The sequence below is a fragment of the Carassius gibelio genome, chromosome A8 (assembly GCF_023724105.1).
Source record: "Carassius gibelio isolate Cgi1373 ecotype wild population from Czech Republic chromosome A8, carGib1.2-hapl.c, whole genome shotgun sequence".
NCBI classification, from domain to species: domain Eukaryota; kingdom Metazoa; phylum Chordata; class Actinopteri; order Cypriniformes; family Cyprinidae; genus Carassius; species Carassius gibelio.
The window spans coordinates 11,320,839-11,332,624 of record NC_068378.1 but is presented as its reverse complement, the minus strand read 5'-3'; the positions used below and the strand labels follow the sequence as shown (position 1 = coordinate 11,332,624).

At 34.9% G+C, this 11,786-nt stretch overlaps 3 protein-coding genes across 4 annotated transcripts; 2 read left to right on the top strand and 1 right to left on the bottom strand.

Moving 5' to 3' along the window:
- The first annotated feature begins 1,802 nt into the window (after nt 1–1,802).
- LOC128018451 (phospholipase A2, minor isoenzyme-like) lies at nt 1,803–3,843 on the top strand. The gene is made up of 4 exons (XM_052603945.1): nt 1,803–1,970; nt 2,853–3,003; nt 3,435–3,568; nt 3,692–3,843. The coding sequence occupies exons 1-4, from the start codon at nt 1,922–1,924 to the stop codon at nt 3,811–3,813; spliced, it is 456 nt and encodes a 151-aa protein (XP_052459905.1). The 5' UTR covers nt 1,803–1,921; the 3' UTR covers nt 3,814–3,843.
- Nucleotides 3,844–4,388: 545 nt separating this feature from the next.
- On the top strand, nt 4,389–6,335 carry LOC128018450 (phospholipase A2, minor isoenzyme-like). Its single transcript, XM_052603944.1, has 4 exons — nt 4,389–4,535; nt 5,483–5,633; nt 5,928–6,061; nt 6,184–6,335. Exons 1-4 carry the CDS (start codon nt 4,487–4,489, stop codon nt 6,303–6,305), a joined length of 456 nt encoding a protein of 151 aa, XP_052459904.1. The 5' UTR covers nt 4,389–4,486; the 3' UTR covers nt 6,306–6,335.
- Nucleotides 6,336–6,365: 30 nt separating this feature from the next.
- asgrl1 (asialoglycoprotein receptor-like 1) lies at nt 6,366–9,673 on the bottom strand. 2 transcript variants are annotated; one of them, XM_052603942.1, is made up of 8 exons: nt 9,525–9,673; nt 9,008–9,091; nt 8,632–8,715; nt 8,415–8,492; nt 8,198–8,236; nt 7,567–7,706; nt 7,369–7,481; nt 6,366–7,283 (listed from the first exon to the last, which is right to left on the bottom strand). In XM_052603942.1, the coding sequence occupies exons 2-8, from the start codon at nt 9,087–9,089 to the stop codon at nt 7,118–7,120; spliced, it is 702 nt and encodes a 233-aa protein (XP_052459902.1). In that variant the 5' UTR covers nt 9,090–9,091; nt 9,525–9,673; the 3' UTR covers nt 6,366–7,117. The 2 variants fall into 2 exon arrangements, with proteins under 2 accessions (XP_052459902.1, XP_052459903.1); XM_052603943.1 differs by lacking the exon at nt 8,632–8,715.
- Nucleotides 9,674–11,786: the final 2,113 nt, after the last annotated feature.

Genomic DNA, 11,786 nt, shown 5'->3' with positions numbered 1-11,786 from the left:
AATGAGCAGTGCAAAGTATATGATGCACCAAACTAGATGACTTAAATACCAACTTTTTCATGTGCAAATAAGTAAAAAAAAACTGTCTACAAAAGGAAGGCTGTTAATTAGAGAAGAGACAGTGATTTGGTGCAAGTCATAGGGACTGGCATAGAGCTTTAGCTTGCTATAGCAGAACAAAAACAGCGGTTGTTGTTTCATTTAAATGAAGAGGAAGCCTTCGGAAACTGGAGGCATGTTAGTGAAACAGTCATTGTTAAATCAACTTAATATTGGCTTTGTTATACCGACTTTAGCATTACCATCATGATTCAAGGGTAGCATGTAAAGGTGTCACATAGTATAGTCAGAAAAACATCTTATTCATCTGTGCTGTTATTGAAAGTAATGAATTGTCTACAGTAAGATCATAAACTATAACTATATCCCACATATTATTTTCCATTATAATAAATGAAATTATATTAGAGAAAATTATGTTATCAACTGGTTGAAAAGGATTTTAAAGCTTTTTTTTTTTAGAATTTATACCACCCTGCTTTCAATATGGCTGCATTTTTATGTTATAACGGATAAATATACAATGTGTTTAAGTAGATAAAATCTAAATAGACAGCGACGCTAAGTATGTATTTATTAAAATAAGGTGTGATGTTTAGAACAATGTTTCAAAAGTGCAAGACAGCTTGTGAAAAGGTAGTTTGGGCTGGGATATTTAAATTGTCATGTAATATTTAAAAACAGAAAAATGAAAGACATTTTTGTTTATCCAAAGCAATACGAACATTCTCTAAAATGATCCCCATGGCCTTTTTGAAAATGGTTACAACTAGTTCAGCTCTAGAATCTCAGGCTGGAGAAAGAAATCATGGGGAAGACTGTACGGAGCCCTGTACATTATCTGCAAGTAAGAGCTGAACACTACAAGGGCACATTCAATACAATGTAACATGCTCCTTTATACAACTTCTCTTTTTCTCTTTCAGACAGTAATGATGAGTGTGATATGTTTGTCTGCCAGTGTGACAAGACTGCAGTGGAGTGGTTTACTTAAGCCTCTTATAACGCCTCCAATAATCATCTGTCCTTGAGTGTTTGCGCCATCAGCAGCTTTCTCATCACTCTTACCACATTTATGGTCACTCTCACACCACTATATAGCAACAAAATACCCTGTAATAAGTTAAATGTGCATATACATATCATAATTGTTATTTGCTTTCATTCTGGTCATTAAAACACACACACTTTTGTGTGCTGACAGCTGTTTTGCAACTTTTGCAAATTCTCATGATTTTTTTGAGAAAACTGAAATCTTGTACCAGCTGTGCAAACTGCAAACAAATGCTGACGTTCCCAAAGATCAAAACTCTCTCTCTCTCTCTCACACACACACACAGTGTGATAAGTGTACATAAACACACTCAACAATCTCAGCAACTGTAAGTTTGGGCGCTTGTGTTTGTACATGTAGTGACATGAAGTGTGGCCAGGTATGGTGACCCATACTCAGAATTTGTGCTCTTCATTTGTCCCATCCAAGTGCACACACACAGCAGTGCGTTGTGAACAAACACACACAGTGAGAACACACACCCGGAGCAGTGAGTAGCCATTTTTGCTGCATTGACCCGTGGAGCAGTTGTGGCCTTGCTCAAGGGTCTCACCTCAGTCGTGGTATTGAGGGAGGAAGAGAACACCCCCCACCTACTCCCCCCACCTACAATCCCTGTCGGTACCAAGACTCGGACCCGCAACCTTTGGGTTACAAATCCAAGACTCTCTAACCATTAGGCCATGACGGCCTCATTTGTAATTCACAAAGTTCTCTTATCAGTGTGCCCCACCCATCAAGGTTATATAAATAAGTTATAGACCTATAAATAATTGGCCAGTAATACCTGTTCATCCAGTCTTCACCATGAACACCTTCCTGTCTCTCGTCATCCTGAGTGTGAGTCTGCCCTCCTGTGAGTAAACTTAAGATACTATTCAACTTATTACTATTAAGCTTACTGTTTTCATTTATAAAAAATTTATTATGTGTGCAAAGCATATATGCATATGGAAATATTCAATATAATTCACAATATTTGTTAGTCAGTTCAATAATTGATCTAATAACTTATTTATTAGATAAAATGTTTAATGAGAATGCCTTAACAGAACTTAAAGGGATATTCCAATTGTAAATTGAAAACTACATCTAGAGTCTATGTAAAAATATAAAATAAAAACGTGCTGCGACTCCCAGGGTGGATTGTAATCTATGAAAACATGGATGCCCAGCCCATTTACACTATGTTTTGTGTTTACATTTTGTACTCTGATAATCATATTTGAATTCTCTAAATAATAATTTTAAAATACCAAAAGTAATTGGTCATAAAAACTGTGTCACAACAGACCTCCCTGGTCTCTACAAGGTCACAAGTAGGGAACACTGGATGAAGCACAAACAATAAACAGTATTTATGAGAGATGTATAGCAATTTTATATTAATGGTCCATTGACATAAAATTGCTATACATCTCTCATAAATATTTTAAAAGGCAGATGGTGAATTAAAGATTTTATTAGATGAATTTTGGTCGTAGTGTATGGTGCCTCTTTTGACTAGTGAAGTTTGTATACAGTATGAGTGTAAATATATGATAAAAATGGTTCTTATGTATATATTCCTAAAATGTAAAGCCTAAAATATTAGACATTGATAAGTACAGAACAGTCATTGATTAAGATTTATTATTATATTCATTATTATATTAAATGTTATTTAGCATTTAGATTTTATTTCATCATTAGATTGCTAATCAGTATGAAGCACTGATAAACTCTCCCTGTTTAACAGTGCTGGCGACTCTAGACTACCGTGCGCTGTGGCAGTTCAGGTCTATGATCCTCTGTACCATCCCTCAGAGCTGGCCGGCACTGGATTATGCAGACTACGGATGCTACTGTGGAAAGGGAGGCTCAGGCACCCCGGTGGATGAACTGGACAGGTCAGATTTAAACCAGTTACAGAGACACTGAATGAATCATGTGAATCAGTTTAGTCAGTCACACTAAAGCCTTCCCAAGCTGAAAGGTTTAGTGCATAGTTTAGAAATTGTTAAAGCTGCATGTTGCACAAATTTATTTATTTTTGTAGGCAGAATGCATTCAAAAAATATATAAATACTAAAGTCAAATAGTTATAGTTACCTTACCTTCTTAAGGAGATGTTTCAGAAAAATATCGGCAGAATATTAATGTGAATATTGATGAAGTGGCTCATAAATATTAATTATGTATAATATATCCAATGAAGCTAGCTACATTTTAGTTGTTTTTCTACAGCAGCCATAAATATCCTAAAATATAATAAAGATTGATCAAAAAGAGAAGGCAACAATCTTTTGAATCATGTCTACTTCATTCTCTGTCTCTCTAGGTGCTGTGAGGTGCATGATGGGTGTTATTCTGACTCATGGCAACATGAAGACTGCTGGGGTATCTTAGACAACCCCTACACTGAAGTCTATTCATTCTCATGTGACAAAGCAGCAAAACAAATCACCTGCAATGGTAAGATGCTACGCTCGGACAGATTGTACTGGAGAAGACTATCTAAACTCTGTTTGTAACTGAGACCTGAACGACATCTGGAATGTGACACATATCTGTTGGGGTTTTTTTTGTTTCTTGCAGCTGACAAGAATCGGCCCTGTGAGATGTTCATCTGTGAATGTGACAGAAAAGCAGCCGAATGTTTTGCACAAGCGGGTTACAACCCAGAACACGAGCACTATCCTAGTGAAAACTGCAAATGAACTCAAACTCAATAAAGGTTTCAAACTGTCCCTAAAGTCTCATTAAAGACAGCAATCTGATATCATCTAACGGTTTATTTATGTTCATCCCAACTGATATTTAATTCAGAGCAGACACACTATTTAATGGTGTACATATATATAGATATAGAATAAAGAATCTGAGATTCATTGGAATGATGATATATATATATATATATTATTATTATTATTATTATTATTATTATTTTTAACAACAACTTTATGAAAAAATAGGAAGAAGTTGCTGCACTATTTCTAGGCCATTAATCAAATAAGTGCATTTGTAACAGCTGTTTTGCTAATTTTTCCAAGCCTTATGGAATTCTGCTTTTTCGAGAAAACTGAAATCTTGTACCAGCTGTGCAAATTGCAAGCACATGCTGACGTTCCCAAAGATCAAAACACATATACACAGACACATTTGCATAGATAAGTGAATATAATTACACTCAACTTGCACAAAACTGTAACAATCTCAACAATGGTACGTTTGGCGGCTTGTGTGTGTACATGCATGCAAATGTATTAACATATGTTACGTGTATACTTCACAAAGTTATCTTATCAGTGTGCCCCGCCCATCAAGGTTATACACATAAGTTGTAGACCTATAAATAACTGGCCACTAATACCTGTTCATCCAGTCTTCACCATGAACACCTTCCTGTCTCTCGTCATCCTGAGTGTGAGTCTGCCCTCCTGTGAGTATAGACTTAAGATATGTTCTACTATTATACTTCATTTATTATATTTTGTTATGTATGCAAAGCAAATGTTTAATATATAGAGTTACTGAATATAATTCGCAAACCACCATTTATTCATTTAGTCAGTCCAATAATTTAACTACTAAGTAATTACTGTAATAAAATGCACATATTTTAATAGATAAAATATGTAATGAGAATGCTGTAAGGGATACTCCGTTATTATTGGTCATTAAACCTGATTGGTTAAACTGGTTGTGGTACAGCTGACCCTTTGCTCCCTGGACTCTACAAGTTCAAAAGTATACTGACCACTGGATGAAACCGAAACAAACCATATCATATAAACACCTTTCAAAAATATTTTATAAAGGTGAAGATACACGGTGCAGCTTTATTTGAGCAATGTTGCTTGGGTACCTTTCTATTGGGAATGGTTAACAAATTTCTGTCTGGATACTTTAGACCGTCTGTGGGCCGTGTTTCACCTGGTTGCTCGTTGACAGCAACATTGCTCATAAAGTTGCCCTGTGCATCATAGGCTTGCAACAGATGGTGAATTACAAATGTTATAACATTAATTTTGGTCATAAACATATAGTGTATGCTGCTTCTATTGAATAGTGAAGTTTGCAGTGCACTATGAATGGTGTCAGAAACAAAGGGACAGTTGACCCAAAAATTAGTTGTCATTCATCATAGTCACCTTCAGTGCCATTTTAAACCCGTTTGACTGTATCTGACTATCTGTTGAACAGATTTGTTGATATGGTTCATATGTACTATATTCAAAATTTTATGAAGCATTTTGTCTTTTTTAGACAGTGGTAAGTACAGAGCAGTTGTTGGTTAAGATAGTTTTTTACATAGCATTTAGATTTTATTTCATCATTAGATTGCTAATCAGTATGAAGCACTGATAAACTCTCCCTGTTTAACAGTGCTGGCGACTCTAGACTACCGTGCGCTGTGGCAGTTCAGGTCTATGATCCTCTGTACCATCCCTCAGAGCTGGCCGGCACTGGATTATGCAGACTACGGATGCTACTGTGGAAAGGGAGGCTCAGGCACCCCGGTGGATGAACTGGACAGGTCAGATTTAAACCAGTTACAGAGACACTGAATGAATCATGTGAATCAGTTTAGTCAGTCACACTTCAGCCTTCCCAAGCTGAAAGGTTTAGTGCATAGTTTACAAATGTTCAAAGCTGCATGTTGCACAAATTTATTTTTATGTAACAATTTATCCATTGAAGCTGGCTGACGTTTTAGTTATTTTTCTACAGCAGCCAAGCAACAAAATATCCTAAAATATAATAAAGATTGATCAAAAAGAGAAGGCAACAAACTTTTGAATCATGTCTACTTCATTCTCTGTCTCTCTAGGTGCTGTGAGGTGCATGATGGGTGTTATTCTGACTCATGGCAACATGAAGACTGCTGGGGTATCTTAGACAACCCCTACACTGAAGTCTATTCATTCTCATGTGACAAAGCGGCAAAACAAATCACCTGCAATGGTAAGATGCTACGCTCGGACAGACTGTACTGGAGAAGACTATCTAAACTCTGTTTGTAACTGAGACCTGAACGACATCTGGAATGTGACACATATCTGTTGTTTTTTTTTTGTTTCTTGCAGCTGACAAGAATCGGCCCTGTGAGATGTTCATCTGTGAATGTGACAGAAAAGCAGCTGAATGTTTTGCACAAGCGGGTTACAACCCAGAACACGAGCACTATCCTAGTGAAAACTGCAAATGAACTCAAACTCAATAAAGGTTTCAAACTGTCCCTAAAGTCTCATTAAAGACAGCAATCTGATATCATCTAACAGTTTATTTTTGTTCATCCCAACTGATATTTAATTCAGAGCAGACACACTATTTAATGATAAGCAAATTCACATTTTCTTCCCACTGGCAAACAGTTATTCTCGTTTAATCCAGTTTGTGTTTAAAACAAGTATAAACAATTAGTCAGTTATTGAAACTTATTATATATTCTTTGAAAAAGAATTATTCTTATCTATCTGCAATTAAACCTTGTTTATAAAGACAAAGATAACTGATTCAAAAAATATTTTGCAGCTTAATCAGGTTAAGTACATTTATATGCAATTATTGGAGAAAAAAAATCTTATAAATTAAGAATACTTAAAGTATTTAAAAAAAGTTTTCAAAGAAATTTTTGTAATCCTGTACTGATACTAGTCTGTCACATTTATTTTTGAAATAATATTTTTTGTAGTACACACTGAAAAAATTATTTTTACAGTCTAATGCACCTGAGAAGCGAAATTCCCTTATATATTAAGAGAGACTTTATCTTGAAGTGAAGTTAATTGGGTCTTATCCCATTGGTAAATTTAAGCAACTTAAATGTTCTGCTTCGTGCTCAAATTTAGTTGGAAAAAAATCTACTTCAAAATCCTCTAACAAGTCTATTATCTACAATCTTGTTCTCTAATAATTATATCATGTTTTAAGGAAGTTTAGATATTTTTACTGGAAAAAAAAGAGACAGAAACCCTGCTTAAGGAAGTGATTTTTGGCAGTGTTGGAGGTTGATGTGTGTCAGTGGCTCTTGGGTTTGGCCTCACAGATGAAAGGGTAAGATAGAGTACAGTCCGCATCATTCCACAGCCTCCGTCTTTCCAGAGTTATCCGAGCGTGAAGTTGCCCACAATCCTCACCATTCACACGGACATCCCAGTCATCTGGTTGACCTACATCCCAGAAGCTTACACAAACATCAGCAGTTAAATGAAACATCTTAGGAGTTTTTCCCGAGTGACCTCCTCTCATTATTTTATATGGGTTCTTACTGTTCAGAAGCACTAAAATCTGTTCCATCTACCCAGGACCATTGTCCCTCTTCTTTCTCAACAAGCCCGATCCAGTAGCTCTCAGACAGCTTCACGATTGAAGACAGGAAGTCCTGGTTTAAAAAGAGACAAGACTCACATTTAACCTCAAAAAAAGACACCCACAGATTATTATGATGTAGTGTGTTGCTGCCTTACAAGTTCAGCCAGGTCATTGACAACCACTAAGTGTGATCCTTTCTCCACACAACTTTTCTCAGCAGTTTGCCAGTTCTTCTTTATTGAAGACTGAAAGTAGCATGAGTCTTTATAAAACACCCAGTTTTCCTTACAGGGACCTGTACAAACACACATTATCAAAATAAATCTAAAATCAGGCAGGTTTCCAAGTCCAATATAAACAATTTGCTAAGAAGTAAAAATCAGGACATATGGGGTCCAAAAGTCTGAGTCCATTATCTAATTTAAACCTGGAAATCTTATTTTTGAAAAGTTTTAATGTGACATGAATAAAGAGGAAGAAGTTGCTGCCCTATTTCTAGGTCATTAATCAGACAAGTACATTTGTGACACTGATCATGTGACTGTTATCAAGCTCAAAATGTTCTTTGGATGATCTCAAATTATTCTGGAGAAAATGATCAGCAAGGTTCGGCACAAACTTGTGGAGTTCATTAGGTTCAAATACTGAGAAACTAAATTCAACTGTTATTCTAATAATATATTTTGTAATGATCTTTTTATTCAATTATATAAGTGGAGAGCTTAGTAGCATTCTCAGTAGTGGTTTCAGTCTTCGGAGCTCACTGCAAGTCATGAAGAGCCTCACCTTTCACCGGCATTACACGCTCAGAGAAGTGAGCATTTTCTGGGAGAAAAAGATGAATAAATAAATAAATTAATTAATTAAGTAGAAAAATAAATGACAAAAGATTGATATTACAGGTAGTTTTAGTACATTACATTTAGTTTATATAAGGATAGCCTACAAATACTGTACATAAAATTTTAATTTACAAAAGACAGAAAAATTGGCCTTTACTTACCAAATTGCAGAGTTTTGGGGGCATCGAGGGTCTTCAGAGAAAGTCTAAGATCAGTGACATCTTGGCTGACCTGAGAGACTTTGAAGAATCATAAATCAAAAACAAACTCTATGGTAAAAAAAAAAATACAAATAATAAAAATTGCATAGAGAGGGATCCAACAGGTTTGGCTAAATTTGACAAATTAGTGGGGTGGAAGAAAACATAGACAACATACTTTTAATTCCTACAGCCAGCGTCAGTATGAACACATAAAGGACAAGAACACCATACAGTATGTACATCTTTCTGTTCTGTCTACCTGTAGGAAAGAAGAAATAAGCTAAAGTGTAAGAATATGGGACAAACTTAGACGGAAACTGCATTTTGAATGATCATGGAGTCTCAGCATTCTTTTAACAAACAAGGATTTACTATGGTATTTCACTGGCTTATCTGGTTCCTAGAAATTTAGAAACACTTAACTAGTCTTTCTTAGTAAGGTGTCAGGCTTTACTCTTAATTTCGAGTCGACATTTTCTCCAAATCACAGTTTTTAACAATAATTTACAAACATCCCTTTCATAAAAAATAAAAATAAAATTCTTTCTTACCTGATTCAAATAATAACTTTTGGCCCGTATGATTAATTTCTGCCTCAGGTGTGGTAAACCGGTCATATGATACGGATTCCATGTCTGGGGAATAAAAGCAGGTTGTATTTACATCAAATTTTGGGACATTTGTCCCAACATCGAAATATTGAAGTGTAAATAAAGAGAGTGAATGTACTAAACGCAAGGTATCAAGGTCATGCGACAAACAGTTGAATATTAACCTCTAGACTGACAAACTATATCTGAACTTCATCCATCACAAACATGGAGAAGAGCAAATGCAAATGTCTGTTCAGTTCAAAAACACAGCAGAATGCCAGAATGCCATACATCAGAGATACTGTCAAAATATACAAAACCATATCAAAGAGACATCAAACATTTTTTTGCACAGCCATTAAAAATTGTAAAAAATTCTCACTACCAAATCAAATTAGGAGTTTACTATGAAGCACCATACATTAAAATGCTCTCACTGTCAAAAAGTCTAAATGTCAAGTGCAATAAATCTTACTGTTTAAAGTGGCTGTTTCTGTTGGCTCTCTCTCCTTGTCTGCGGTCAGTGTCCTGATAGCTGTTTTTTTGTCATTCTGTCCTTACGCAACCGTTCCTAACCATTTCCAAGAGCAGAATCAACAGTCCTAACGTCCTATTGGACTATCTGTAACACTTGTATCCTTATGTGTGTGGAATATGACAAAATATTCAGGCAAGAAATGACCATGACCAACTCATCACATATGAAATCCACTTGTTTGACCCACATGTTATACTAAGTTTTAAGATATTAATAAGTTATTTGAACACAGCTGGATGCACACTGCTGTTCAAAAGAAATTAGAAAGAACATTTAGAATGTTACAAAAGCTCTGTTGAACTTTCTGTTAATAATAATAATAAATAAAATAAATCATGAAAAAAAAAAAATACATACTTGGCATACTGTATATCATTCGTATGTTACATGTACAAGTCAACAGTTGAATTTATATAAGTAGATTGGTTTTGATTTATTGAAGTAGATTCACTCAAATTCCCATCCTAACATCTAAACTTGCAGCTTGTCTGTCTCACCACAAGAAGTCAGCATCACCTCAAATCTAACCATGGGTTTTTATTAATTACATAACTAATTATGGTTGCTTAATAATTCAACTACTGTATCTTTTGCAAGATACATTATAGATAACACTATTTTTTATTTTTTATTTTTTATTTTTTATTTTTTTATGGGATACTCATGTTTTTACTCATGCATTAAATCTGTGTGCAAAAGGCTTCCCAGATAGCATAATAGTATTGGGATTATAACAACTAGTCGTATTATGCAAATTGGAAAGCCTTTTGCACACTGCTTTAAAAGGTGATATATAAAGCATATAATAAAAGCGTATAATTTATTAACAATATATCTTCAATTAAATTGGGCCATAAAATTAGATAAACAAATTCTTTATTTTACTAAAAATTGTAGTTAATTTGATGTCTTTATATAACAGGACTGTACACTGGAACACTAAACAGGGATTTATGAATAGCGAAAGAACATTAAACATGCATCAGTCAGGCAAATAAAGTTTACAAAGAAAAAGATGACATCTACAAAGATCTAACAACGTCAGAAGGAGCATGTCCAGAACAGGATTTTAAGAGAACATTCTAAGGCAGTTGACATGATGGCAAAGTTTCATACCACATGCCTGTCTCTAGTTTCTGTTCAAAAATGTGATACCGCTCACTGTGACAGTCAGCATCATGCATCAGCTTTCGATGCACTGTGTCAGATCCTTTTAAGTAGACACAAGATTCGATATCCCAATGAGCAGGTTTATTTTCATCCCAGAAACTGAAAAGAACACAACACAATACAGAAGTACTGATCTGGTTGGTATGTTGTGCAGTTTCACTTCTGTATCTTCATAACTTTTAAAAACAATTACAGACAACCTTAAACATATGCTTGTATCACAATGATTTCTTACTGTGGAGTTGAAAGATAATTATCTCCATTAACCCAGGACCACTGGCCCATTGTGTCCCTCTTGAGACCTATCCAGTAGTCTGGGCTCTTCTGAACAACTCTTAAAATGAAAAGGTGCAGCAATAAATTGAAATGATATGCTTGTTTATTTTTTAACTCATTTTGTATCTCTTACGCTGCATTTATTTAATCAGAAATACAGTAAAAATTGTGAAATATTATTGAAACAACATAAACAACATGAATTAACCAATAGATGTCTTACCAACTCTTCCTCACTGTTCACAACCATCAAATGTGCCCCATGCTCGTGCCATAAAGACTTTGATAATTCCCATGTCCCATAAAAATTTACTATCAAATAACAGGCGTTCTTATATAAAACCCAACCATCTGAGCAGAGCCCTGTATTTAAGAGAACAAAACACACATTTACATGCAAAACTTGCTTACCAAATGCACTCAAAAAAATGATTTTTGCTCTTTGTTCAATTTAATTAATTAAAATGAGCACATACAACATAACTCTTTGTAAAAATGGTGTCAACTTAATTATATTTAACATGAACAATGTAATTTTCCAAAAATTAGGTTTACAACATTTTTTTAAATTGAGTCAACAAGAATATTTTTTGTTCGTTTTAACCGGATGCACGTCATCAACGGAAACGGATGCAGATGGATTGTTCAGCAGCTAACATGTGAGATGGGTAAGTGGCCTTTTTTTTCTTATCTATCACCATCCATCTAATTTTATTTAATTAACAAACTAATTAAAATATGCTTTCTTAATAT